The sequence below is a fragment of the Tachysurus fulvidraco genome, chromosome 9, assembly GCF_022655615.1.
Source record: "Tachysurus fulvidraco isolate hzauxx_2018 chromosome 9, HZAU_PFXX_2.0, whole genome shotgun sequence".
Classification (NCBI taxonomy): domain Eukaryota; kingdom Metazoa; phylum Chordata; class Actinopteri; order Siluriformes; family Bagridae; genus Tachysurus; species Tachysurus fulvidraco.
The window spans coordinates 887,583-913,730 of NC_062526.1; the positions used below are offsets into that span (position 1 = coordinate 887,583).

The window sequence follows — 26,148 nt, forward strand, 5'->3', positions numbered from 1 at the left end:
TGATAAATGAGCTGACTGTCCTGCTGTCTGTCCTGTAGTCTGTCCCTGCTGTCTGTCCTGTAGTCTGTCCCTGCAGTCTGTCCCTGTAGTCTGTCCCTGCAGTCTGTCCCTGTAGTCTGTCCTGCTGTCTGTCCTGTAGTCTGTCCTGCAGTCTGTCCTGCTGTCTGTCCTGTAGTCTGTCCCTGTAGTCTGTCCTGCTGTCTGTCCCTGTAGTCTGTCCTGTAGTCTGTCCTGCAGTCTGTCCTGCTGTCTGTCCTGTAGTCTGTCCCTGTTCATCATCCAAACTCCGGGGTGTTCTTAATACAAGTTGTACCTGTCAGTCGGGGTGAAATGCGTTGCCATGGCAATTGAGCAATCAAAAGACAGTCGCATGTGTTTATTTATGTGTTTTGCGTAATGCAGCTAATAAATTGATTTTATTAGTTTCAGTAATGATTGCGGGAAATTCTCACGTTTTTGTTTCTTATTCTTAAGATGTTTGTTATTATTATTATTATTATTATTGTTGTTGTTGTTGTTGTTGTTGTTGTTGTTGTTAGTTTTACCTGCGCAGGGCTGGAGGGAAACGCGGCGATTGGCGGGACATCCAAAATCTTCAGCTCGTACATGTGGCCGTTGAGGACCACCGACGGTCTGTAGACGCGTCGCGCGCGGGTCGGGCTGTGCGTCTCGGAGAAGTCGTCGTACACGAATCGGCGGATGATGGAAGTTTTGCCCACGCCGGAAGCTCCGATCACGGCGATGCTCAGCGTTTCTACCATCCCGAGGTCCCGCTTTATTTCAGCCGATAAATCACTCACGGGTCGCACGCGCTGTGGCTCCGGGATGTTGGGTTTGTTTGGCGCGCGCTTTGGTGGATCATCTTCCCATCCTGTCGGTCATGTTCGGATCATCAGATGGGTCTGAACGGCTGGAGTATAGATCATGTAAAAAGACACGGTGGGTCTCCATCACCTTCCTGAATGCATCCCGTTATATTAAAGCCGATGCGCAAAGTCTCTGATCACATTCGCTTCCACTGCCGTAGTGCGCGCGCGTGGAGCAGAATAAAATGCAGCAAAGCATTCGGGCATGTGCACCATCACACCGATAAAACGGGCATGTGCACCATCACACCGATAAAACGGGCATGTGCACCATCACACCGATAAAACGGGCATGTGCACCATCACACCGATAAAACGGGCATGTGCACCATCACACCGATAAAACGGGCATGTGCACCATCACACCGATAAAACGGCTTGAGAAATACCAGCATAGCACGTTTAACATGCGCGCGCGCACACAAACACACGCGCTCACTCACGCACTCACTCTCTCTCACACACACACACACACACACACACACACACACACACACACACACACACACACACACACACACACACACACACACACCGATTATACGGGAGGGATGGACAATATGAGGAAACGTCACATCGCGATCTTTGGAAGACATTTTTATGATAACTAACGACATATTATTACTATATATAGGCCTTAATATTTAAATCAACATCAGCTGCTTCAGAACATTTAGTTAATGAAGTCTCTGTGAACCTCTAAACCTCACACTCACAAAGTGCTCCAGAAGTTCCAGTGCTGAAGCTCCAGCAGTGTGTGATGTGTGTAATGATGTCACTCTCACACATTCTCTCAGTGCTATACACCGATCAGCTATAACAGAACCACCACCCTAACATTGTGTAGCTGGTACTGGAGGAACGAGACATCATCTGTGAACACACCAGTGTTTTATTCCCATTACAGACCAAACACCAAACAGTCCAGAAGAAAAAACACATGCAGATGAGTCCAAATTCACTTTATTACAGCTTATCTTCTGGGTCCACTGGTGAGATCGTACAATACATACACACACACACACACACACACACTACACATACTACACACACACTCACACAAACACACACTACACATACACACACACAAACAAACTCACACTACACACACACTTTTAATTAAAGGTGGTTCATTAAACCTTTGTGGTCTGATATTGATCTTCCCATAAAAAATGTACCTCAGTGATTAAACATCAGAGCTGCTGGAACACAAGCTGGAACACAAGCTGCTGCTTTGTTACAACTCACTTCTACACACTTGTTCGTCCTGAATGACTCAGTGTTTAGGTTCTTGCTCATGTGTGAGTTTTGATCTCATCCTTCTGGTCACTTCAGCACCACAGACCTGATGGGCCACGTGAGGCAGCGACGTGCCGCTGAGCCTGAAGCCTGAAAGGAGCAACTTTTTAACGAGGAACTAATGAATTCTACTGGAGTTCTGATTTAAAAGGTTTAACAAATGACTTCCAGTTTCCTAAAAGAAACAAAAGTAAAGGCAGTCAGGCCTCGGGGACGAGGCTTCAGCATTAATCACGAGACTTCTGTATTAAAGGGATTTTTACAGACTCATTTGTTCTTTCATCTAAAAATGAATAAATTTAAACAGGTCACAAATGAGTTTTATATCACAATGAATTCAGAGTGACATCACAGTAATATTTGTGCACAAATGAAACACGTTCACCTCACACCTCCAGGGTCGGGGGTTCGGTTCCCACCTCCGCCTTGTGTGTGTGGAGTTTGCATGTTCTCCCCGTGCCTCGGGGAGTGAATGAATGAATGAAAGAATAAAAAAAAAACACGAGTAAGTTTAAGCTTCCCGTTGAATTGAAGTGAGGGATGAAGGTGACGCACCACACGCTGGTCCTCTCTCACCACAGCCACTGTTCACAACGTCATTCATTTATTAGTCTATTTATTAAAGACAACACAAAGTTCTTTTAATCCCAGACGTGAGTCAGTTCCTTTTCTCTTACATTCTAGCAGCTATAAACACTCGTGCTCTCCCCAGACTCTCTTTAGGTCAGCTTGTGGTGTTTGTTACCAAAGAAACAGCACAAAAGTATAAACTCCAGCTTCTAGTATTACATCTGACTGTTCAAAGCACTGACACTGGAGACTCCTTCACCACATCAACACCAGGAGCAACTGTGGACGAGCCGTTACTATAGAAACGAGAAGGTATGAGAACAAAATGAGTGCGCAGTAATATATACCTGCAGAGTGTGTGTGTGTGTGAGTGAATTAACATGATTCTCACTTCATTTCAGACTGATGTTGAGATAAATCGGGAAAATGACTTTCTGTATCTCTGCAGTTGTTTTTATTTATTTATTTATTTATAACAGAGTTATACTAGACTAGATGTTTTAAGTCCACACATCTCACCAACATGCTGCTGGAGGACTGAAGGACGAGGCTCAGAGACACCACACGTGACACACACGCACACGTCTGTAACTGGCTTCACCTCAGTTCTCCACAAACGTGTAGAGAAAACAGTGAGGAGTGAAACTGTGACAAAAAACCCGCGATTTACATGAAAAGCTCCAGAAGCTGCGCAAAGCCTGAGCTTAACACTCGAACAAGTGAGTGTGATGTGAGGAATAAAAAAAACACACAAGTCTTCATGCCATGTGCTCATAGTGAAGCAGATGGAGAAGATAAAGAGAGAGAGAGTGAGAGAGGACAGAGAGAGAGAGAGAGAGAGACACAGAGAGAGAGAATAAAAACACATGACACAGTGAGATGAGGATAAGAATCTGTCAGGCTTTTACTCATACAGCTATTAAAAATCAGAACACACAATAACACACTTTCTAGCATCTGTCTTCATTAATCCAATCAGGTAGAACTGAGACACACACACACACACACACACACGGAATAATCTCATAAGAAAAGGAAACTTTATCATCACTAATTAACACAATTCTCCAGCTGCACGTTACGACGAAAAGACAGAAGACAAACTAAAAACCCCAGCGTGGTCTAACAGTCCAAACCTTGATGCACTTTTCTGCTGTTGTTCGGCTGTCACTGGTCCAGTGTTAATGTGCTGCTGTAGTGTTCACCTGTACATGAGACTAATGCAACTAAAAGCATGATGACAGCCTGAGCAGGTTTAGCATGTGGACTACATTTGGGTTTGTTTTATGAGAAATAAAGCTATTTAAAGGATGTTTAATAAGGGCTGTGATTTACGTACACACACACACGCACGCATAAACACACACGCACACACACACCTGCGCGCGTCTCTCGGACACTCGAAAAACAACAACAAACAGATTGTAGATGTGCTGTAATGAACTCAGAGAGGAATAGGACACTGGGGGGTGGGGGGGGGGGAGTGACAGATTAAAAGCAGTTCAGCCTGATCGTGTGTGGCTGAGAGACAGAGGTGAGTGGACGAGGTGTCGGGACGAGTCCGGTCCAGGCTCGGCTTCTAGTCCGACTCCAAGAAGGTTCAGTTATGGAGGATCAACTCGAAGCTCTGATAGATGTGCTGAGAGACCTCAGGGGCACGACACCTCACTGACAGCTGGGGGGGGGGCAGAGAGAGGGAGAGAGAGACATTACATTTACTATACATTTTATATCTTTTTGAGAGATATTCGCTCAGTTTATGTGTGTATTTATTACACTACACTGCTGTCAGATCCATACAGTCGGTCTCTACACTGCACTGACAATATAAACACTCGATAAGTGAAACTTGTTCCTCTGAATGTCTGAACATATAACGGCCCTGACGATAAAGAGAGAGAGTAAACGTGTGTCTTAACCTGAGCCAAGTTCACACAATATCAAAGTTTACAGAAAAATAATGTGTATGTGAGAGGTGTGTGTGTGTGAGGGGTGTGTGTGTGTGTGAGGTGAGTGTCTATGTGATGTGTGTGTGTGAGAGGGGTGTGTGTGTGTGTGTGTGTGAGAGAGGGGTGTGTGTGTGTGTGAGAGGGGTGTGTGTGTGTGTGTGTGTGAGAGGGGTGTGTGTGTGTGTGTGTGTGAGAGGGGTGTGTGTGTGGGGTGTGTGTGTGTGTGTGTGTGTGTGTGGGGTGCGTGTGTGGGGTGCGTGTCTATGTGATGTGTATGAGGGGTGTGTGTGTGTGAGTGTTGTGTGTGTGTGTGAGGGGTGTGTGTGGGGTGTGTGTGGTGAGAGCATGCGTATGTGAGGGGGGTGTGTGTGAGGTGAGTGTGTATGTGAAGTGTGTGTGTGTGTATGTGAAGTGTGTGTGTGAGGTGAGAGCGTGCGTATGTGAGGTGTGAGTGTGAGATGTGTGTGTGTGTGAGGTGAGTGTGTATGTGAAGTGTGTGTGAGGTGAGAGCGTGCGTATGTGAGGTGTGTGTGTGTGAGGTGAGTGTGTATGTGAAGTGTGTGTGTGAGGTGAGAGCGTGCGTATGTGAGGTGTGAGTGTGAGATGTGTGTGAGGTGAGAGCGTGCGTATGTGAGGTGTGTGTGTGAGAGGTGAGTGTGTATGTGAAGTGTGTGTGTGAGGTGAGAGCGTGCGTGTGTGAGTGTGAGATGTGTGTGTGTGAGGTGAGTGTGTATGTGAAGTGTGTGTGTGAGGTGAGAGCGTGCGTATGTGAGGTGTGAGGTGTGTGTGTGAGGTGTGTGTGTGTGTGTGTGAAGTGTGTGAGGTGAGAGCGTGTGTATGTGAGGTGTGAGTGTGAGATGTGCGTGTGTGTGAGGTGAGTGTGTATGTGAAGTGTGTGTTAGGTGAGAGCGTGTGTATGTGAGGTGTGAGTGTGAGGTGTGTATGTGAGGTAAGTGTGAGATGTTTGAGGTGAGTGTGTATGTGAGGTGTGAGTGTGAGGTGTGTATGTGAGGTGTGTATGTGAGGTGTGTATGTGAGGTGTGTATGTGAGGTGTGTATGTGAGGTGTGTATGTGAGGTGTGTATGTGAGGTGTGTATGTGAGGTGTGTATGTGAGGTGTGTATGTGAGGTGTGTATGTGAGGTGTGTATGTGAGGTGTGAGTGTGAGGTGTGAGTGTGAGGTGTGAGTGTGAGGTGTGAGTGTGAGGTGTGAGTGTGAGGTGTGTATGTGAGGTAAGTGTGAGATGTTTGAGGTGAGTGTGTGTGTGAGTGTGAGGTGTGTATGTGAGGTGTGTGTGAGGTGTGAATGTGAGGTGTGTATGTGAGGTGTGTATGTGAGGTGTGTATGTGAGGTGTGTATGTGAGGTGTGAGTGTGAGGTGTGAGTGTGAGGTGTGAGTGTGAGGTGTGTATGTGAGGTGTGAGTGTGAGGTGTGAGGTGTGAGTGTGAGGTGTGAGTGTGAGGTGTGAGCGTGACTATGTGAGGCAAGTGTGAGATGTGTGAGGTGAGTGTGTGTGTGAGTTGAGTGTGTGTGTGAGACGAGTGTGAGGTGTGTTAATGTTACACATGGCTCTGATCAGACCTGCACCTTAAACCCGTCTGATGTAACGATAAACACAGCCGAGTCTCATCAGTAATCTGTCTCTCAGATGTCCGAGTGTGTGATTGGGTTTAAACAGAAAGATGAACAAACAATAATGTAACACACACACAAGGTTACAAGCAGGGACAAGACCAAACCTGGTGTGTGTGTGTGTGTTTGTTTATATGGGCAGTTTGCTTTGAAGAGAATCAGAAAACAAATTATCTGTAACCAAAAACACAGTGAGTGGGAGTGTGTGTGTGTGTGTGTGTGTGTGTGTGTGTGTGTGTGTGTGTGTGTGTGTGTGTGTGTGTGTGAGTGTGTGAGTGTGAGTGTGTGACGGGGGATATTTACTAACTGCCTCTAAAAGTGTTAACATTTCAGAGTGAAGTACTGGTGTAATAGCAGTAGGACAAAGCTGTGAGATCTCTCTCTCTCACACACACACACACACACACACAGGCACCTCAATGCTGAATAAAAGAGCAGCATTACTCGTCTAACCCTCAGTATCATCTCACACACAGCGACCGCTTCCTCTCTGCTTCCTCTCTGCTTCCTCTCCCTGAGGACCATAAACACAACCTCCTTCAGTACAGCATCAGAACAGATGGAGGGGAAAAAATAATGGAGGATTAAAGATTTATTCAGGATTTTGGAGCAGTGGAGGTTTACGACAAAGCTACAGTCTCTCTACTCGGTTCTTCCTGAGCTTCATGTGATGGAGTATAAGGAGGTCTGAGACACCTTTATCCTCTCGGCCCTCATCACACTCACTTAATTCTCCCTCCACAGTGTCATAACATGAGGAAGGACTGTTACCATAGAAACCACAAAGCTGTGACTCTGACGGTCACACGGCACCGACGCTGGTGACTCCTTCACCACATCACACAATCATTATTAATCTATTCTGGATTCTGATTGGTCAGGAGGTGTTGACGTTGTGTTATAGATAGGAGGAGAGCAGAGAACCCTGAGGAACCTCAAGTGAGAGAGTGAGGTGGAGAACACGAGCAGACGGTGGGAAAGATTGAGTAAAGAAAGAAAGGGCAGTGAGGAAAGATTGACCTCTCTGAAGATACTTATAAATATTTACGCTCGACACAGAAGATGTTCATCTGACGCCGCAGGACACGTCGTCTCCTCCACAAGCTCGGGCAGGAGGAGGTCCAGAGGACAGAGAGTAATAAACACAGACCATCAGAGCTGCTGTGAAGCAGATCGAATCGCTCACCTCTACGGAACGTTACTATAAGGGGGAGGGAAAAGGGGAATGCACCCACGTCATTGGCTGCTAAGTTGCCATGGGGATGAGGAACCGTCAGGAATTAAGGAAACAGCACTTCAAAGGGGGAGTCGTGTGATCAGAGGGATCAGGATGGAGCATACACACACCAAAATGTTACTCTGCTTTGCCTTGCAGCATGTGCACTGTGTGTGTGTGTGTGTGTGTGTGCGTGTGCTGTGTGTGTGTGTGTGTGTGTGTGTGTGTGTGTGTGTGTGTGTGTGTGTGTGTGTGTGTGCTGTGTGTGTGTGAGCAGTGTTTTTGTTTAGATAAGTGTGTTATGAATAAATGTTAAGCATTAAAATGAAGATGACTTTCTGCACCAGAGGCTCTGAGCTCCATCACACTGATGTTACAGAACTGAGAGGATCTCTAACAGAACTTCACTGGTCCATGAGCAGCATGTGAATGTTCTCACCATGATTCCATCACGGCAGGACTAGTAAAGTTAATCGGCTCATGGACTCGTTACGTTTATTTATAAATGATCCAGATCAGAATGTCATCTCGTACGGTAAACAAAAGATAAATAAATGCAAAAATATTTTATGAAAGTATATTTTTGTAAAATCGGGTGGAGTCGGACGTCACGCTGAAAAACACGATTATACTCAACGTTATAAAACCGGGGGGCGGAAAGTCACTCGTGACAACGTTCGTTAGCTCCACGGCTACAACGAAAGAAACTAAATTTGGGTTTGTGGCGTAACCATGGAAACTAAAGTCACTAAACAGAGACTCCATACAGTAGAACTTGTTTTAGAGGTGTTTTTCCTTCCATCCAGTCAGTGCTGTGTGTGTGTGTGTACTCTGTGTGTGTGTGTGTGTGTGCGTACTGTGTGTGCGTACTGTGTGTGTGCTCTGTGTGTGTGTGTTGTGTGTGTATGCGGTGTGTGTGCGCTGTGTGTGTATGTGCGCGCTGTGTGTGTATGTGCACATATGTGCGCGCTGTGTGTGCGCTGTGTGTGTATGTGCGCTCTGTGTGTGTATGTGCGCGCTGTGTGTGCGCTGTGTGTGTATGTGCGCGCTGTGTGTGTATGTGCGCGCTGTGTGTGTATGTGCGCGCTGTGTGTGTATGTGCGCGCTGTGTGTGTATGTGCGCGCTGTGTGTGTATGTGCGCGCTGTGTGTGTGTGTGTACTATGTGCTGTGTGTGTGCTGTGTGAGTGTGTGTGTGTGTGCGCGCGCTGTGTGTGTATGCGGTGTGTGCGCACGCTGTGTGCGTGTGTACTGTGCGCTGTGTGTGTACAGTGCGCTGTGTGTTGTACACTGAGTGTGTGGTCCCTGTGTGTTGTACACTGAGTGTGTGGTCCCTGTGTGTTGTACACTGAGTGTGTGGTCCCTGTGTGTTGTACACTGAGTGTGTGGTCCCTGTGTGTTGTACACTGAGTGTGTGGTCCCTGTGTGTTGTACACTGAGTGTGTGGTCCCTGTGTGTTGTACACTGAGTGTGTGGTCCCTGTGTGTTGTACACTGAGTGTGTGGTCCCTGTGTGTTGTACACGGAGTGTGTGGTCCCTGTGTGTTGTACACTGAGTGTGTGGTCCCTGTGTGTTGTACACTCAGTGTGTGGTCCCTGTGTGTTGTACACTGAGTGTGTGGTCCCTGTGTGTTGTACACTGAGTGTGTGGTCCCTGTGTGTTGTACACTGAGTGTGTGTCCCTGTGTGTTGTACAGAGTGAGTAGATGATGACTGAGCTGTGTGTCTCACTAACACACCCCCACACCACGCTGCTGCTACAAAGATAGCATGTTATTTTGGTTGCAGGTTTTCTGTTAAAAATCTCTTCACTGCTGATGACCAGTTTCTCTTACTGGGTTCAGCACAAACGAAAGATTTCAATCCATTTTAAATCCACTGTTGGCTATTTTTTCACCAGATTGACTTCAAACAGAAACAAGCATATTAAAGGAGGCTAGGGTGTGTGTGTGTGTGTGTGTGTGTGTGTGTGTGTGTGTGTGTGTGTGTGTGTGTGTGTGTGAGAGAGAGAGAGAGAGAGAGAGAGAGTGTGTTCAGAAAAGGACTCCAACCTCCAGATCCTGTGGTGTCGTTTTCCCACACAGACGATAGACGCACACATACAGGAAACAGGTAAAGACACACGTTAAACATGTAGGAAACACACACACACACACACACACACTACTGATTCTTTATCAATGAAGACAGCGAGAGAGAGAGAGAGAGAGAGAGAGAGAGAGAGAGAGAGAGAGAGAGAGAGAGAGAGAAACAGTGAAATGGAATGACAAGTCAGAAATAGAGATAGACTGATAGGGACGGCATAAGAATGACATGAAGAATGAGAGAAGGTTCAAGAGGGTGAGGACGTTAAAAACAGCCTGAGAGGAGAGAGTGAGTAAGTGAGAGAGAGAGAGGGAGAGAGAGAGAGAGCGCAAGAGCATGAGAGAGAGAGAGATGGAGAGAGACAGCTGATCAGCAGAAAGAGAGAAACAATGAAAGATGGACATAAATAACAAAAAACAGTGACACAAAGAGAGAGAGAGAGAGAGAGAGAGAGAGAGAGAGACCCAGCTCATCCATTATATATGAGGGGACTCCTGTGTGTGTGTGTGTGTGTGTGTGTCAGCAGCAGTATTTAATTTGTTACTATAGAAACAAAGAAACAGTTCTCTAATGTCATCTTTGTTCTCACACAGTCTCAGACACATACACACACAGAGTCTCAGACACACACAGTCTCAGACACACAGAGTCTCAGACACACAGAGTCTCAGACACACAGAGTCTCAGACACATACACACACAGAGTCTCAGACACACACAGTCTCAGACACACAGAGTCTCAGACACACACACACACAGTCTCAGACACACAGAGTCTCAGACACACACACACACAGTCTCAGACACACAGTCTCAGACACACACACACACAGTCTCAGACACACAGTCTCAGACACACAGTCTCAGACACACAGTCTCAGACACACACACAGTCTCAGACACACACACAGTCTCAGACACACACACAGTCTCAGACACACACACAGTCTCAGACACACACACAGTCTCAGACACACACACAGTCTCAGACACACACACAGTCTCAGACACACACACAGTCTCAGACACACACACAGTCTCAGACACACACACAGTCTCAGACACACACACAGTCTCAGACACACACACAGTCTCAGACACACACACAGTCTCAGACACACACACAGTCTCAGACACACACACAGTCTCAGACACACACACAGTCTCAGACACACACACAGTCTCAGACACACAGTCTCAGACACACAGTCTCAGACACACAGTCTCAGACACACAGTCTCAGACACACACAGTCTCAGACACACACACACAGACACACACAGACAGACACACACAGACACACACACACAGACACACACACACAGACACACACACACAGACACACACACACAGACACACACACAGACACACACACACAGACACACACACACACACACACACACACACACACAGACACACACACACACAGACACACACACACAGACACACACAGACACACACACACAGACACACACACACAGACACACACACACAGACACACACACACAGACACACACACACAGACACACACACACAGACACACACAGACAGACACACACACACACACACACACAGACACACACACACAGACACACACACACAGACACACACACACAGACACACACACACAGACACACACACACAGACACACACACACAGACACACACACACAGACAGACACACACACAGACAGACACACACACAGACACTGTACCATGTGGTTAGGGTTTCCGCTCTGTACACGCAGCTCAGCGAGCACCCAGATGCCATTGGTGAATTTGACGGACAGGTAGAGGAGCTCCTGGCCGTCTGCGGTGCGTCTGGCCACAGTGAACACGTTACTGCCCTGCAGCTTGTTACTGACTGCGTCTGTGGGCACAAAGAAATCGGACACATTAACACACACTCTTCATTAACACACCACTTAACTTCCTGTAATGCAGCTGTTAACTTCCTGTCAGACTGATTCTTGATCACACTGATTATTTATCATGTTTCACTCGTTTAAACAAAGGACCTAATTAATCCTCTAATTAGGAAGGTCATCACTGTTTAATCACCTCTTCTCTTTAATGTGGGAGTGACTGTGTGTGTGTGTGTGTGTGTGTGTGTGTGTGTGTGTGTGTGTTCCTCCAATCAACTCACCTGCACTGAGATGGCAGTCCTTTATCTGAAACTGTGTCTCGCCTTCAGTGGGAATGTCCTTCCAGGTGGCCAGGAACACCTGACGATCTACAGAGAGAGAGAGAGCAGGAGAGAGAGCAGGGGAGAGAGAGAGAGAGAGAGAGAGAGAGAGAGAGAGAGAGAGAGAGAGAGAGAGGGAAACAGACAATGGACAAAAAAAAAGCCAGGCAGAAAGGAGTAGAGATACACAGAAGAACAAAGAGACAGATGGAGAAGAAAAAGAGAGAAAGAAAGAAGAAAGAGAGAATAATGAACAGAACATAAGGGGTGAGAACAGTTCTGTGTACAGCAGCACTTCCCAGAGACACACTCCAACCTCCATTTGGAGAATCTACACAAAGACACACACACACACACAGACCCACACACAGACCCCACACCGCCACCAAAACCACCCCACAACACACACACATACCTCACACACACACACCCACCAGACCAACACACCCACACACACACACATACCACGCACACCCACACTACCCACACACACACACACATTACCCACACCACCCCACATACCCACCACACCACATATCCTACACCACAACACACACATACACCCACACACCAACAGACCCACACACACACAACATCCCCCACCACAAACATAACCCCCACCCACCACACGCATACCCAAACCACAACACAGACACCACACCAACACACACACATACCCCCACACACACAAACACAGACCCCCCCCCCCACACACACACACACAGACCCCCCACACACACAACACAGACCCCACACACACACACACACAGACCCCCACACCACACACACAACAGACCCCCACACACACACACCCACACACAGACCCCACACAACCACACACACAGACCCCCACACACACACACACAGACCCACACACACACACACATACCCCACACACACACACACACAGTACCCACACACACACACACACTACCCACACACACACACCATACCTCACACACACACAACAGACCCACACACACACACACAGTACCCACACACACACATAGACCACACACACAGACCCACACACACACACATACCCCACACATACCACACACATACCCACATACCCACACACAGAGCCACAGACCCACACACAACCCTCACACACATACCACACACACACACATGACCCCACCACACACACAGACCCCAACACACACCAGACCCACACACACCAGCACATACCCCCACACACAACATACCCACACACACACACATGACCCACACACACACACATACCCACACACCCACACACACACATACCCACACCACAACAACACACAGACCCACCACACACACACACACAGACCCACACACACACACACACAGACCCACACCACAACACACACACTATCCCCACACATACCCAGCACCACACAACAACACACACACACACAGACCCACACACACACACACACATACCCACACACACCGACCCACACAACACACACACACAGACCCACACACACACACACACAGACCCACACACACACACACACAGACCCACACACACACACACACACACACACAGACCCACACACACACACACACAGACCCACACACAGACCCACACACACACACAGACCCACAGCAGTAGAGACCACCACAGACAGACACACCCACACAAACACAGACCCACACACACAGACCCACACACACACACACACACACACACACACACACACACACACACACACACACACACACACACACACACACACAAAGCAGTAGAGACCACCACAGACAGACACACCCACAGACCCACAGACCCACACACACACAGACCCACACAGACTTACCCATCTTCCCATCCTCGACATACAGCAGGCTGATGGGGTACTGGCAGCTGAAGTAGAAGACGTCGATGTTATTCTTTATGGCCACCTGAGAGACAGAGACATCTGTGAGACTTCCATCTGCTCTGAACTGATGGATCAATTATACAATAAAAAATCTAATGAACTTTACAGCCTGTTAACATGTACGAGGGAGCGACAGGAGCGACAGGAGCGCATGTTCATTACAGTCATAAAAGGAAAAGCGACGTTGGATTCATAACGTGTCGAGTGTTTAACGCTTGAATGCTGACAGCCTCAAGAATCACCAACACAGCAGATTCCAACCATCATGATGGCCATCAAATCAAATGATTTAACTGTTCGCAGGAAGACGGGAAATCAACAGCTTTATGATCAATAAAAATAAATAAAAAGACGACGTCTCTCGGGGAGCCGAGCAGCCCGACATCTCTCTCTCTGAACAACCTTATCGTCTCATGTCTGTGCTGCTGAGAATGTCTTCACTCATACAACATGACCAGAGATTACATTAACTAAATAAAACAGCGTGGTGTTTAAAGTGACTTCATTATTAATACATTATTAATACATTATTAATACATTACATTACTGAGTCTAATGGTGACAATTCAGCTTTATAAGCTATTTATATATTTAGCCATTCAGGTCCAGGTCCCTAAACCTGTGTAGTTTTGATACAGTAACACTGGTGAGTGTGTTTATATGATGAGTTGTAGGTTATGGGGTGTGTGTGTGTGTGTGTGTGTGTGTGTGTGTGTGTGTGTGTGTGTGTGTGAGTGAGTGACTGTGTAAAGGTCACAGGCAGAATCCATTTAAGGCCACGCCGCATAAAATAACATAAAACATAGCTGAAATGAATACAATGAATTATTTATACCCGTGGTGTTCTACACGCACACACACACTCTCTCTCTCGTGCACGGACACAGAGAGAGAGAGAGAGAGAGAGGGCAGAATGAGCTACGAAGAGAGAGTGCTAGACGATAACGAGAGGAGAGAGCGCCGAGAGAAGAGGAGAGATGGCCAGGGAGGGAACGGAAGAGGAAAGGCAGGATCAGCAGGAGCGTGGGAGAGGAGATGAGACGGAGAAGAAGAAGAGAGAGGGACTAGGGATAGCGAGGGACAGGAGACGTCGTTAGAGGAGGAAGAGGAGAAGAGTCGAGAACGACTAGGGAAAGTTGTAAATGAGAGAATCAGACAAGAGAAAGAACTCCGAACAACCCCCCGAGAACCGTGGAGGGCTCGAACCGCCCCGCGCTCGCAGAAGGCGATCTCCTCGACTTCTCCCTTAGACCATCCTCCTCTTTCCTGGTTTCTAGATTTTACCCCTAAGGCCGTCTTTTTTCTCTTCTTCCCCCCTCTTCTCTTTCTACTCAGCCCCCGGAATTCCAGTTTTCTGTTGGACATTCTTACCTCATGTCTCTCTTATTTGTTTGTCTGATGTTCTTTCTTTTTTCTTTCTTTTTTTAGTCCCGGCTCGTGTTATGTTTCCGCGCCTCTGCTCTGAGAAAAACCGCTGATCGCCCGATGGTGATGTCCCTCTAGCCAGCGACCTCGTCTCTAGATTTACAATCATGGGCACTCTACGAGACCCCATGCCCCAGACCCTTCCCCCTCTGCTAGAGCCATGAGGTACCGAGCTCTAGAGACAGAAGAATTCGCCGCGTATAACCCGCAGCTTCTGATGCTCACCCTAAAGAGATAAACGAGTTAAACAAATAGAAAAAAGAGCACCCCTCCACCCCCCCGGTCAATCCGTCCCAGAGCCATGCGCGAGGATGTGAGCGAGGAGGGTGATTGTTTACGATTGAAGACTGTGAGAGAGAGCAGGAGAGGCGCGAAGTCGGGCGAGCGTCAGGAGAAGGGGGTGGAGGAGGGGAGAGAGGGGCGGAGGGAGAGAAGGAGACACAGCGAGAGAGAGAGAAAACAGACCGGAGTGGCTCACTGAACATACTAGAAGTACAGAGCAGAGGACAAAGAGGAGATGAAGGGAGGAGAAGGGAAGCGATGTAGGATGAGCCAGAAGTGGGAGGGAAGAGCCCACTAGGAGACAAGTTAGAAAAGGAGGGGAATGAGGCGTAGCAACGATGACGGACCAGAATAATGCGACCCGGAAGTGGGGGGGAGTACGGAGTGCGGTAGAGAGATGGGACGAGGACCGAGAGGAGAAAAGACGATAGAGGACAGGGGAGAACAGAGAGGGGGCCGAGGGAGAGAGAGAGGAAAAAAGAACGAAGGACAGCGGGAAGACAGAGACAGAACATGAAGGAGGAAAGAAAGGGGAAACAGAAAGAGAGACGACAGAAAACGAGTGGGAGAGACTAAAAGGCGTCTGAGGAGAGAGAGGGTGAGGAGGACGGACGCAGTGGAGACGAGACGAGACCCGGAAGAATCTTGACCGGAGAGGTAGAGACGCAGAGAGGACTGAGCTGAGAAGAAAGTTCCCAGACCGACGAGATGAGCCGAGTAGAGAGCAGATGAGGATGGCGCAGGATTGAGGAGAGTGGGAGAGAGAAGTGAGTAGAGAGAGAGAGAGAGGAGAGAGAGAGAGACGAGAGAGAGAGACGCAGAGCACAGAGAGTGAGAGAGAGCGAGAGAGGAGAGGCTCGAGAGGAGAGAGATGAGAGAATGGACGGTAGCATCGCAGAGCGAGAGATGACGGAGAGACGACGAGCCAGCGAGACGATGGAGAGAGAGTGAGTGAGGAGCGAGAGAGGAGGACGGAGAGAGAGAGCTGGAGAGGAGAGCGAGAAGAGAGGAAAGAGAAGAAAGAGAGAGAGAGAGAGAGACAGAAGCGAGAGAAGAGACGCAGAGAGAGAGAGAGAGAGAGACGCGAGAGAGAGGACGAGAGACACACAGAGAGAGAGAGAGAGTGAGAGAGAGACGGGGGGAGAGAGAGAGAGAGAGAGAGACACAGAGTGAGAGAGAGAGACACAGAGTGAGAGAGAGACAGTGAGAGAGAGAAAGAGAGAGAGACAGAGAGAGACAGTGAGAGACAGAGAGACAGAGTGAGAGAGAGAGACAGAGTGAGAGAGAGAGACAGAGAGAGACAGTGAGAGACAGAGAGACAGAGTGAGAGAGAGAGACAGAGTGAGAGAGAGAGACAGAGAGAGAGACAAAGAGTGAGAGAGACAGAGAGAGACAGAGAGCGAGAGAGAGACAGAGAGCGAGAGAGAGACAGAGAGCGAGAGACACACACACACACAGTTGTACAGAGATGAACAAAATAACTGGTGTGTATAAAGTGTTCACTGCACTGAAAAACATCACACACCCACACAAACACACACCAAGTGTGAGCTATACACACGATTATAACACACTCAGTTAAACCTCAAAATAGAATCAAGGCGGTGTGGAACATTGAGGGAACGTTACCTGGAGGTTGCTGAGAGGATCCATTTTCATGACTGGGCCACTGGTGCTGAGCGGGAGGCTCACGTCCACTGTCTGATTGGGGCTGAGAGGAGTCAGAACCTGCAGAGGACCAGCAGGAGCCAGCCCGAAACTGTACACACACACACACACACACACACACACAAACATTATTTTCAAAAATGTTAGCTTTACTAATTCATCGCTTCCTTATTTAAGTAAATCGATTGAAAACAGATCATTACAATTATCATCTAACGTTAGCTAAATCAAACACACACGGAAAAGAGGTGTAAAGAAGAGGGGGGGGGTTTGGGGGTGTAAAAGAGGTATAAAGAAGAGAAGGACCATGAGGAGCGTGTGGAAATGATCTTCAGGTTCTGCTTCTCACCTGTTCTTGTTGAACTGGATGGCGAAGTCGGTCATGACGCTCATGGCCTTGTTGGTGAGAGACAGGTCCATGTGGATCACGCCGCCGCGCCGAGCGAACGTTCCCAAGATCTCCAGGCCTTTCGCCTTCATCGCCGGCAGCCACACCTACACAACCACAGTCATGTGAATGGGCGGAGCTTTCATCATCATCTCCATCATCTCATACGATGCAGAGTGTAAGTACTACTGTGTGTATGACCGTGCACGTCAATCTGTCTGGATGGGTGTGGCCTACTCTTCTAATGAGCAGTCTGACTGTCGAACTCCACAGCAGCGACGCTCACTAGGTTCTCTTTCGTTAGCTAGGTTAACGTAGTCTGTCGCTTTTTAGAGTCGTACACGATTTAAACACAATTTACGCTCCTTTATAAACGTGGTGTTTATTTTGTAGATGGACAGACATCGGAGTCTCGGCCCTGATCTGAGAGACGTCCTTTATATAAACGCTCTAAAGTCAGAGTGAATCAGGTGTGTTAGTTACCATCAGACATCTATTTTAGAACACACACACACACACACACACACACAGGGATCACACACACTCACTGTTTTGGGTGGCACATAGGCTCCTGTTGACATGACGACACCCCCACCAAGATCAAACAGGTCACCAAGACCGCCTCCGACAGCCGGGGCACCGCCAAGCCCTGCCGGCGCTCCTACAGGAGCACCCCCGAGACCCATGCCCATCTGCGGGACACACACACACACGCACACACACGCACACACACGCACACACACGCACACACACGCACACACACGCACACACACGCACACACACGCACACACACGCACACACACGCACACACACGCACACACACGCACACACACGCACACACACGCACACCCATATTTATGTCATAATTAACACTAGGAATACCTCCACACCCAGAATGTATGAATATGCATGAACCTGCATGAATATTTAAATCAGGAAATTAACTCCATGCTGATGGCATAATCACCTGAGCTCATACGTAGCCCCGCCCACAAGGTCATTTTAAACTGCAATAAGATGCTCATACGTAGCCCTGCCCACAAAGTAATTTTAAACTGCAGTAAGATGCTCATACGTAGCCCCGCCCACAAGGTCATTTTAAACTGCAATAAGATGCTCATACGTAGCCCCGCCCACAAGGTCATTTTAAACTGCAGTAAGATGCTCATACGTAGCCCCGCCCACAAGGTCATTTTAAACTGCAATAAGATGCTCATACGTAGCCCTGCCCACAAGGTCATTTTAAACTGCAGTAAGATGCTCATACGTAGCCCCGCCCACAAGGTCATTTTAAACTGCAGTAAGATGCTCATACGTAGCCCTGCCCACAAGGTCATTTTAAACTGCAGTAAGATGCTCATACGTAGCCCCGCCCACAAAGTCATTTTAAACTGCAGTAAGATGCTCATACGTAGCCCCGCCCACAAAGTCATTTTAAACTGCAGTAAGATGCTCATACGTAGCCCCGCCCACAAAGTAATTTTAAACTGCAGTAAGGATTTAATTTGAGCTCCCGACTAAACATTTGGTTGTAAGTGACTTACCGCAGGACCGCCGCCGATGTCTCCGCTCAGCTGCAGGAAAACACAGAGATTAGAGAGTTTAGAGACATGGCGGAGGTTCGAGTTACGCTGTGGTACAGGTGGTGTAGGTGGTGAAACAGGAAGCAGTGAAATGGTGACAAGCAGAAGGAGGAAGTAACTTTGTCAGGATCAACCACTACTACAACATCTACACACACACACACACACTCATACACACACACACACACTACAGGACTCTATGCAGTGATTAATAATCAACCGCTCATACACACACACACACACACCACAACTCTCTCTACACACAAACCTCTCTCTCTCATCACACACAGCTCTCACAACTCTCTCTCTATACACACACACACACACACACACCTCTCCCTCTCTATAGTCAGAGTGTGGAGCAGGAGACTGCACCTCCGCCCTGCAGTGTGAGCTCGACTGATGGAGGGAAAACAGAGAGAGAGCAGTGAAGAGAAATGAAAGCACAGATGTTTTAATAAGGAGAGTGTTGTAATAACTTTACATCATAATATTTATTGACTTCCTGTAACAGATTCTGGTCCCAAACTCATTGTGAAATCGGTCACGATTCTGAGACAGAACTTTTATTAAAATAGAAAATTCTCATCTTTTCTCTTTTATCTGTTTATTGACGAGCACAAATCAGAAAACAAGTGTTCTTCTAATTCCTCTAAGGGGTGTGTGTGCGAGAGGGGGGGGGCTTTTTTCTCTGTAATTCATTACCGTTTCTGATTCATCTCCCATCTGCAGGTGGAGCAGAGATAAAAAGTGGAAGGAAAAACACACAGAGTCAAACAGCAGAACAGGAGAGAGGACAAGAGGAGGAGAAGATGGGACACACGTTTACTACAGGAACCATACACACAGGCGCACGCACACTCTCGCTCACGCACACTCTCGCTCACGCACACTCTCGCTCACGCACACTCTCGCTCACGCACACCCTCACACGCACTCTCACACTCACAGCATCGTGCAGTTAAAGATGTTTCGTTCGAGTATGTGATCTGATAAAAATCACATGTCGAGCAGTTACAAAAATAATGGCACCCTGTAAAAGGCATCTAGATGAATCTCTTGGCTTCACTTGGCTCGTCACTGCAGTGTGGCTTTGGCTGATTGTCTCAGTTGGAGAGAAAGCGACTCTCATAGCGCTGGCTTATCGGCCGAAGCCTCGGACTCGGCTGTGTTCGGTGCCAGCTGCTGTTTCCTGCCAACTGCCACTTTACTGGATCAGTGCACAGTGGTAATTTCCTGATGTTGGCCTGAAGCTACTGCTCAGCACCACACCCACAGGGCAACTATTAGCACTTCATGCAATCATCAATGGCGGGGGAGGGGGGGATATATTCAAACACCAGATATGAATATATTCCTGTAAGAGGCTTTGTGTCTGGTGTTAGAGATTTATTCATGCTTCCTGCACACAGGTTCCTGGTTACTATCCATGCTTATAAAGAGTGCTTACGGTGAAGGGAGAGGACACGTGACCTACCAGACTGTCCAGGCCTCCACCCAGAAGGTCCACGGCCCCCATCTGCATGGCAGGAGGTACGGAGGGCACGGTAGTGGTGGGCGGAGCCAAGTCCAAGTTAAGCAGGTCACCCAGGAGATCACCCTGAGAGGGGATGACAGCAGGTGGAGCATCGGAGACTCCGCCCACCGTCTGGCCGACATCTGGGCTTTCGGTGCTCTCACCCCTGAGGAACAGAGAGAGAGAGAGAGAGAGAGAGAGAAAGAGAGATTTGCGATGCTTCCTGTTGTTTTTTTGTGAATATATTTATTTAGAAGAGAGTGTAAATGTCTACTGGTGTGTGTGTGTGAGAGAGAGAGAGAGAGAGAGAGAGAGAGACTCACGAGCCGGTGCGGGCAGGAAGGCGTCTGTGCTGCACCCCTCGGCTGCCTTCGACAAAGGCACTGGGTGGTTTGTGATAGACGGAGGCCAGCGTGCCGATGTGGCAGATGAGCTCGTCCAGCAGCGTGGGTTCGATCAGATCCGTCTCTTCGGAGATCAGAGGCTTCTCAGCCAGCACCACCTCCTTCGCTGCCACCGGGTCGGTGGACAGCAGGCGCCAGTAGATGTAGCCGCGGTCACGGAGATCCGGGTTATCAGAGTCCTGATACGGAGCACACACAGACACCACTCAGCAAGTGTGTGTGTGTGTGTGTCCCTGTGCCATATCATACACTGTGTAACCCGTATGTCATGTCATAAGGTGTCATAGAATACTGTGGCCTTAACGCGTTTACGTCGTCACTGCGTGCTCTTTTCGCCGATTCTTAACGCGCATGTAAACGTTCAGAGAAAAGCGTGCATGAAAAAAACGAAGACGTAGGAAGAGAAAAAAAAAGCCACGCTTATTCCCTGGCTTTGATAAACATCCCTGAAACCGGAGAGGACGAAGAGAGGACATGTTTCTCTAAATAATGCATCAGTTGGCCTGCGCACAAACTCCGCTGGGTAATAACAAGAAAGGTAGCGATAAAACCAGAGCCGAACGTACGGCAGGAACAAATCGGCACCTGGAGGGCATGAAGCCTGCGTATGAGCTACAGGAGGAGGTTTCATTACTCTGAGAGCCTGAGAGGAGCGCTGACTCTCCATCTGAGAACTAATAATGAACCTGCCATGAACACGCTGACCACGCAGGGCTAACGCTCCAAGCAGGAAGGCGGTGCGTCACCACCATCATCATCTCCACACTCCACGTCAGGCTCAGGAACAAATGTGTGTGTGAGTGTGTGTGTGTGTGTGTGTGTGTGTGTGTGTGTGTGTGTGTGTGTGTGTGTGTGATAAGGTGGTGAAGTTATTGATTATTTTCCTCTAATTGCACATCAGCGGGTGTTTATTTAACTTACAAAAAGTCAGTTTAGAGTCACGTGTTATATTTTACAGCAGCCAAATAAACAAACATAACATTTAATAATACCGTAATCTTCTCTATATTCACGTCCACAGCCCACGGAAGCTCTGAGCTTAAGATGTTCATGTTTATGGAGATGTTTTAAAACGTTATTATGGATAAACGAACGGCGTCCTGACGGAGCGTTAGTGCTCGTTTGACTCGGGGTAAAAGGAACAAACGACCGTATCTGAGGGTGATTGAGATGGTAAAGCAGTGTGTATCGTATTGAACCTGCATTACTGATGAAGAGTGTGTGTGGCCCACAGAGGTCATGTGTATGCGTTTCCTTCCCAGTTTTAATCTCCTCTAATGCGCCGCGTCCTAACGGCGACAGAGTGAAGCGCTCTGAGTGGCGTGGTGTAGAAGAGTGTTTACGCTCGACCGCCTTTAAAAGCCCCTTCGAGAACACAGAGGACTCCTTTAATTCATCTCCTTTATAATCTGCTTAGTGCAGCCTACTTGATGTTTGCTCTTAAGCCTGATCTCCATGGTAATAAAGATAGAGAGGTGGGGGTGGTGCGGTGGGGTGGGTGTCAGGCATCACCCGTCATGTAATGCTGCTGTTCATTTAAACACAAACAAACAATACACGGAGAGAGCAACCAAAACAGCTGACAGTGTGTGTGTGTGTGTGTGTGTGTGTGTACCTGTGTGGCCAAGCTGAGCACTTGCTGGACAAGCTCTTGGGTCTCAGTGGGCTTCTTGAGGAACAGTTTGACGATGGCGGTGAGGAGCTGCAGCTGCACCTGTAGAAGGTAAACGTGAACACGAACACACACACACACACACACACACACACACACACACACCATAAGCTCATTCTCTCGTGTCCCTGCTGTGTGCGCATGTGTGTGTTTGTGTGTGTGTGTGTGTGTTACCTGTGTGCTCTCGTCGTGAAACCCCTCCAGGAAGCTCTCCAGCAGCTCGTCTGCGTTGTCGATCCTCTCAGCGTATTCTCCAACAATCCAGATCATCGCTGCCCTTGCCTCAGGTTCATCCAGAGAGTCCAGGTTCTCACACAGGGTGGCTATCACACTTTCGTACCTACACACACACATACTTGTTAGGGTACTGAGAGGAGCCCCCCTACTTGTTAGGGTACTGAGAGGAGCCCCCCTACTTGTTAGGGTACTGAGAGGAGCCCCCCTACTTGTTAGGGTACTGAGAGGAGCCCCCCTACTTGTTAGGGTACTGAGAGGAGCCCCCCTACTTGTTAGGGTACTGAGAGGAGCCCCCCTACTTGTTAGGGTACTGAGAGGAGCCCCCCTACTTGTTAGGGTACTGAGAGGAGCCCCCCTACTTGTTAGGGTACTGAGAGGAGCCCCCCTACTTGTTAGGGTACTGAGAGGAGCCCCCCTACTTGTTAGGGTACTGAGAGGAGCCCCCCTACTTGTTAGGGTACTGAGAGGAGCCCCCCTACTTGTTAGGGTACTGAGAGGAGCCCCCCTACTTGTTAGGGTACTGAGAGGAGCCCCCCTACTTGTTAGGGTACTGAGAGGAGCCCCCCTACTTGTTAGGGTACTGAGAGGAGCCCCCCTACTTGTTCGGGTACTGAGAGGAACACCTACTTGTTAGGGTACTGAGAGGAACACCTACTTGTTCGGGTACTGAGAGGAGCCCCCCTACTTGTTAGGGTACTGAGAGGAGCCCCCCTACTTGTTAGGGTACTGAGAGGAGCCCCCCTACTTGTTAGGGTACTGAGAGGAGCCCCCCTACTTGTTCGGGTACTGAGAGGAACACCTACTTGTTAGGGTACTGAGAGGAACACCTACTTGTTCGGGTACTGAGAGGAACACCTACTTGTTAGGGTACTTGCGGAAAATATCCTTGATGACCACGATGGCTTCCTGCACCACGTAGTTGACCTTGGTCTGAATGAGGTCCAGCAGGGTGCTGACGCAGCGCTCGGCTGATTGCTGAAACACACAGCGTTAATGCATCAATACATGGAAGGCCAGGCAGAAAGTCTCACACACACGCACACACACACACTCACACACATACACACACACTCACCCTAGAATTACAGAAACCTGAACTTTATCTCTGATGTACCAGTTAACAAGTTTTCATGTTCTACCCCAGTCAGGCGACACAACAATAGCCCCTTTAACCCATCCATCAAAGGCAGGGTGACCAAACTAATTTAAAACGACTGCAGTTTTTATTTCAGCCAATCAGAAGCCTCCAGCTGATTGGAAACTTTACATACATTTTGTTTTTACTGATTGATTTGTAGAGCTTATTGTTCGATATTAAACATACACAACCTTTGATTACTGTCACTGTGACAATGACACAAGACTTATTTCTCATTTTATCTCCAGAAAAAAATGAGAACCGAACACTGGGACAAACATCGTTAGATAATCAGCATGAGGCCTCTTCACTTCCACTCAGACGCACTGTTCAAGCTGCATCACGGTGAGGATCTGCATCAGGTGTGGTTGTGTAATGGGATGGGTTCGACTTACTCCTTCCTGTATTTACTTTCATGTTTACTATTGATAATCACTACACAAATAAGGCTGAAGCGAGCTAAAAGGTCAATGTAGCTGCTTGTTTATCTCAAAATGTCAGCTCACCTCCACTTTGATGGCACAGCGGCCGATGGCACGGACGGCTTTGCGTACGAAATCCACGTCCACTTCTGTGGCGTATTCCTTCAGCTCGGCCAGTACCTAGAGTACAACAGAAGAAATGGTAGCTATGGTGATGACAGCACATGATGGGATGTTAATGTTAATGTTAATTAACATAATAAACGTAATGTTAATGGTGTGTGTGTGTGTGTGTGTATGTATACATGTGTGTGAGTGAGTGCGTGTATGTATGTGTGTGAGTGAGTGTGTGCATGTATGTATGTATGTGTGTGTGAATATGTATATGTGTGTGTGCGCGCGCGTGTGTATGTGTGTGTGCATGTATGTGTGTGTATGTATGCGTGTGTGTGTGTACAGGTGTGTGTGTGTGTGTATGTGTGTGTATGTGTGTGTGTGTATGTGTGTGTGTGTATGTGTGTGTGTGTATGTGTATGTATATGTATGTGTGCGTGTGTGTGTATATGTATGTGTGCGTGTGTGTGTATGTATGTGAGTGTGTGTGTGTGTGTATGTATGTGTGTGTGTGTGTGTGTATGTATGCGTGTGTGTGTGTGTATGTATGCGTGTGTGTGTACAGGTGTGTGCGTGTGTGCATGTGTGTATGTATGTGTGTGTGTGTATGTATGTGTGTGTGCATGTGTGTATGTGTATGTATGTGTGTATGTATGTGTGTGTATGTGTGTGTGTATGTGTGTGTGTATGTGTATGTATGTGTGTATGTGTGCGTGCGTGTATGTATGTGTGTGTGTGTGTGTGTGCGTGCGTGTATGTATGTGTGTGTGTGTGTATGTATGTATTTATGCGTGTGTGTATGTATGTGTGTGCGCGTGTGTGTGTGTGCGCGTGTGTGTATGTGTGTGTGCGCACGCGTGTGTGCGCGCGCATGTGTGTGTGTGTGCGCGTGTGTGTGTGTGTGTGAGAGAGATGCTCACCTGTGCGATGTTGGCCTGAGAGGCCAGGCGGATCATGATGTCCAGCTTCTCCAGCTTGACGTATATTGGGTCGTTATATTTGACAAAGAACACCTTCATCTCGTGCTTCAGGACCTCAGGCCTTAAGAGAAACACAGCCTGATGGAGTCAGACACTGGAGCACAGCTGGTCTCATCCCGACTCCACACACAAACACATGTCTTACTGGTTTACTTAACGTTCTCGCTCTTATCAACAAGGGCTGAGGGGAACAATGAGAACTTACTGATGATGTCATAAATATGTGATTAATAAATTATATAAACATCAAAAATCTAGTGTTTGATAATTAACAAGATAAACTGGAAATCATCTAATATCGTGTGTGTGTGTGTGTGTGTGTGTGTGTGTGTGTGTGTGTTGTAATAAAAACTAAGACCAGCAGGTTTAACAGTATGAATAATAAAGCAGCTCATGCACATTCTGGACCACGCACCGTTTCTGGACAATGAGGTTGATGTTCCTCAGAGCCACATACTGCAGCTCGGGTTCTGCTGAGAGCAGAGTGACCAGAGGAGGAGCCAGTTTCTTCAGCAGAGTCCCGTAATAGTCCAGGTCTTTAGGAAGCATCTCCATAAACTTCATAAGCACTTTGACAGCAGACAGGACCACGGCGGAGTTAGCGTGAGACAGCCGAGGGGTCACTCTCTCACAGATACTGCGATACAAGGA

At 48.0% G+C, this 26,148-nt stretch overlaps 2 protein-coding genes across 6 annotated transcripts in view; both read right to left on the reverse strand.

Annotated features, from left to right (window-relative positions):
• Positions 1–1,343, reverse strand: part of rasl10a (RAS-like, family 10, member A) — a 17,606-nt gene extending 16,263 nt beyond the window's left edge. The window contains exon 1 of the mRNA XM_047818041.1: positions 546–1,343. Coding sequence (XP_047673997.1) covers positions 546–761 — 216 coding nt within the window. The 5' untranslated portion in view covers positions 762–1,343. The remainder of the gene's footprint in view (positions 1–545) is intronic.
• Positions 1,344–3,615: 2,272 nt separating this feature from the next.
• Positions 3,616–26,148, reverse strand: part of ap1b1 (adaptor related protein complex 1 subunit beta 1) — a 28,983-nt gene continuing 6,450 nt past the window's right edge. For 2 of the 5 annotated variants that reach the window (XM_047818612.1, XM_047818610.1), the window contains exons 7-25: positions 25,913–26,134; positions 25,438–25,558; positions 24,488–24,583; positions 23,703–23,818; positions 22,781–22,946; positions 22,550–22,648; positions 20,854–21,113; positions 20,492–20,696; positions 19,720–19,740; positions 19,348–19,413; positions 18,976–19,005; positions 17,980–18,123; positions 17,393–17,538; positions 17,005–17,134; positions 13,606–13,690; positions 11,762–11,848; positions 11,331–11,485; positions 9,583–9,591; positions 3,616–4,410 (exon numbers count right to left, since the gene is read on the reverse strand). In XM_047818612.1, coding sequence (XP_047674568.1) covers positions 4,336–4,410; positions 9,583–9,591; positions 11,331–11,485; positions 11,762–11,848; positions 13,606–13,690; positions 17,005–17,134; positions 17,393–17,538; positions 17,980–18,123; positions 18,976–19,005; positions 19,348–19,413; positions 19,720–19,740; positions 20,492–20,696; positions 20,854–21,113; positions 22,550–22,648; positions 22,781–22,946; positions 23,703–23,818; positions 24,488–24,583; positions 25,438–25,558; positions 25,913–26,134 — 2,233 coding nt within the window. In that variant the 3' untranslated portion in view covers positions 3,616–4,335. The remainder of the gene's footprint in view (positions 4,411–9,582; positions 9,592–11,330; positions 11,486–11,761; positions 11,849–13,605; positions 13,691–17,004; positions 17,135–17,392; positions 17,539–17,979; positions 18,124–18,975; positions 19,006–19,347; positions 19,414–19,719; positions 19,741–20,491; positions 20,697–20,853; positions 21,114–22,549; positions 22,649–22,780; positions 22,947–23,702; positions 23,819–24,487; positions 24,584–25,437; positions 25,559–25,912; positions 26,135–26,148) is intronic. The other 3 variants (XM_047818611.1, XM_047818613.1, XM_047818614.1) reach the window with 3 other exon arrangements.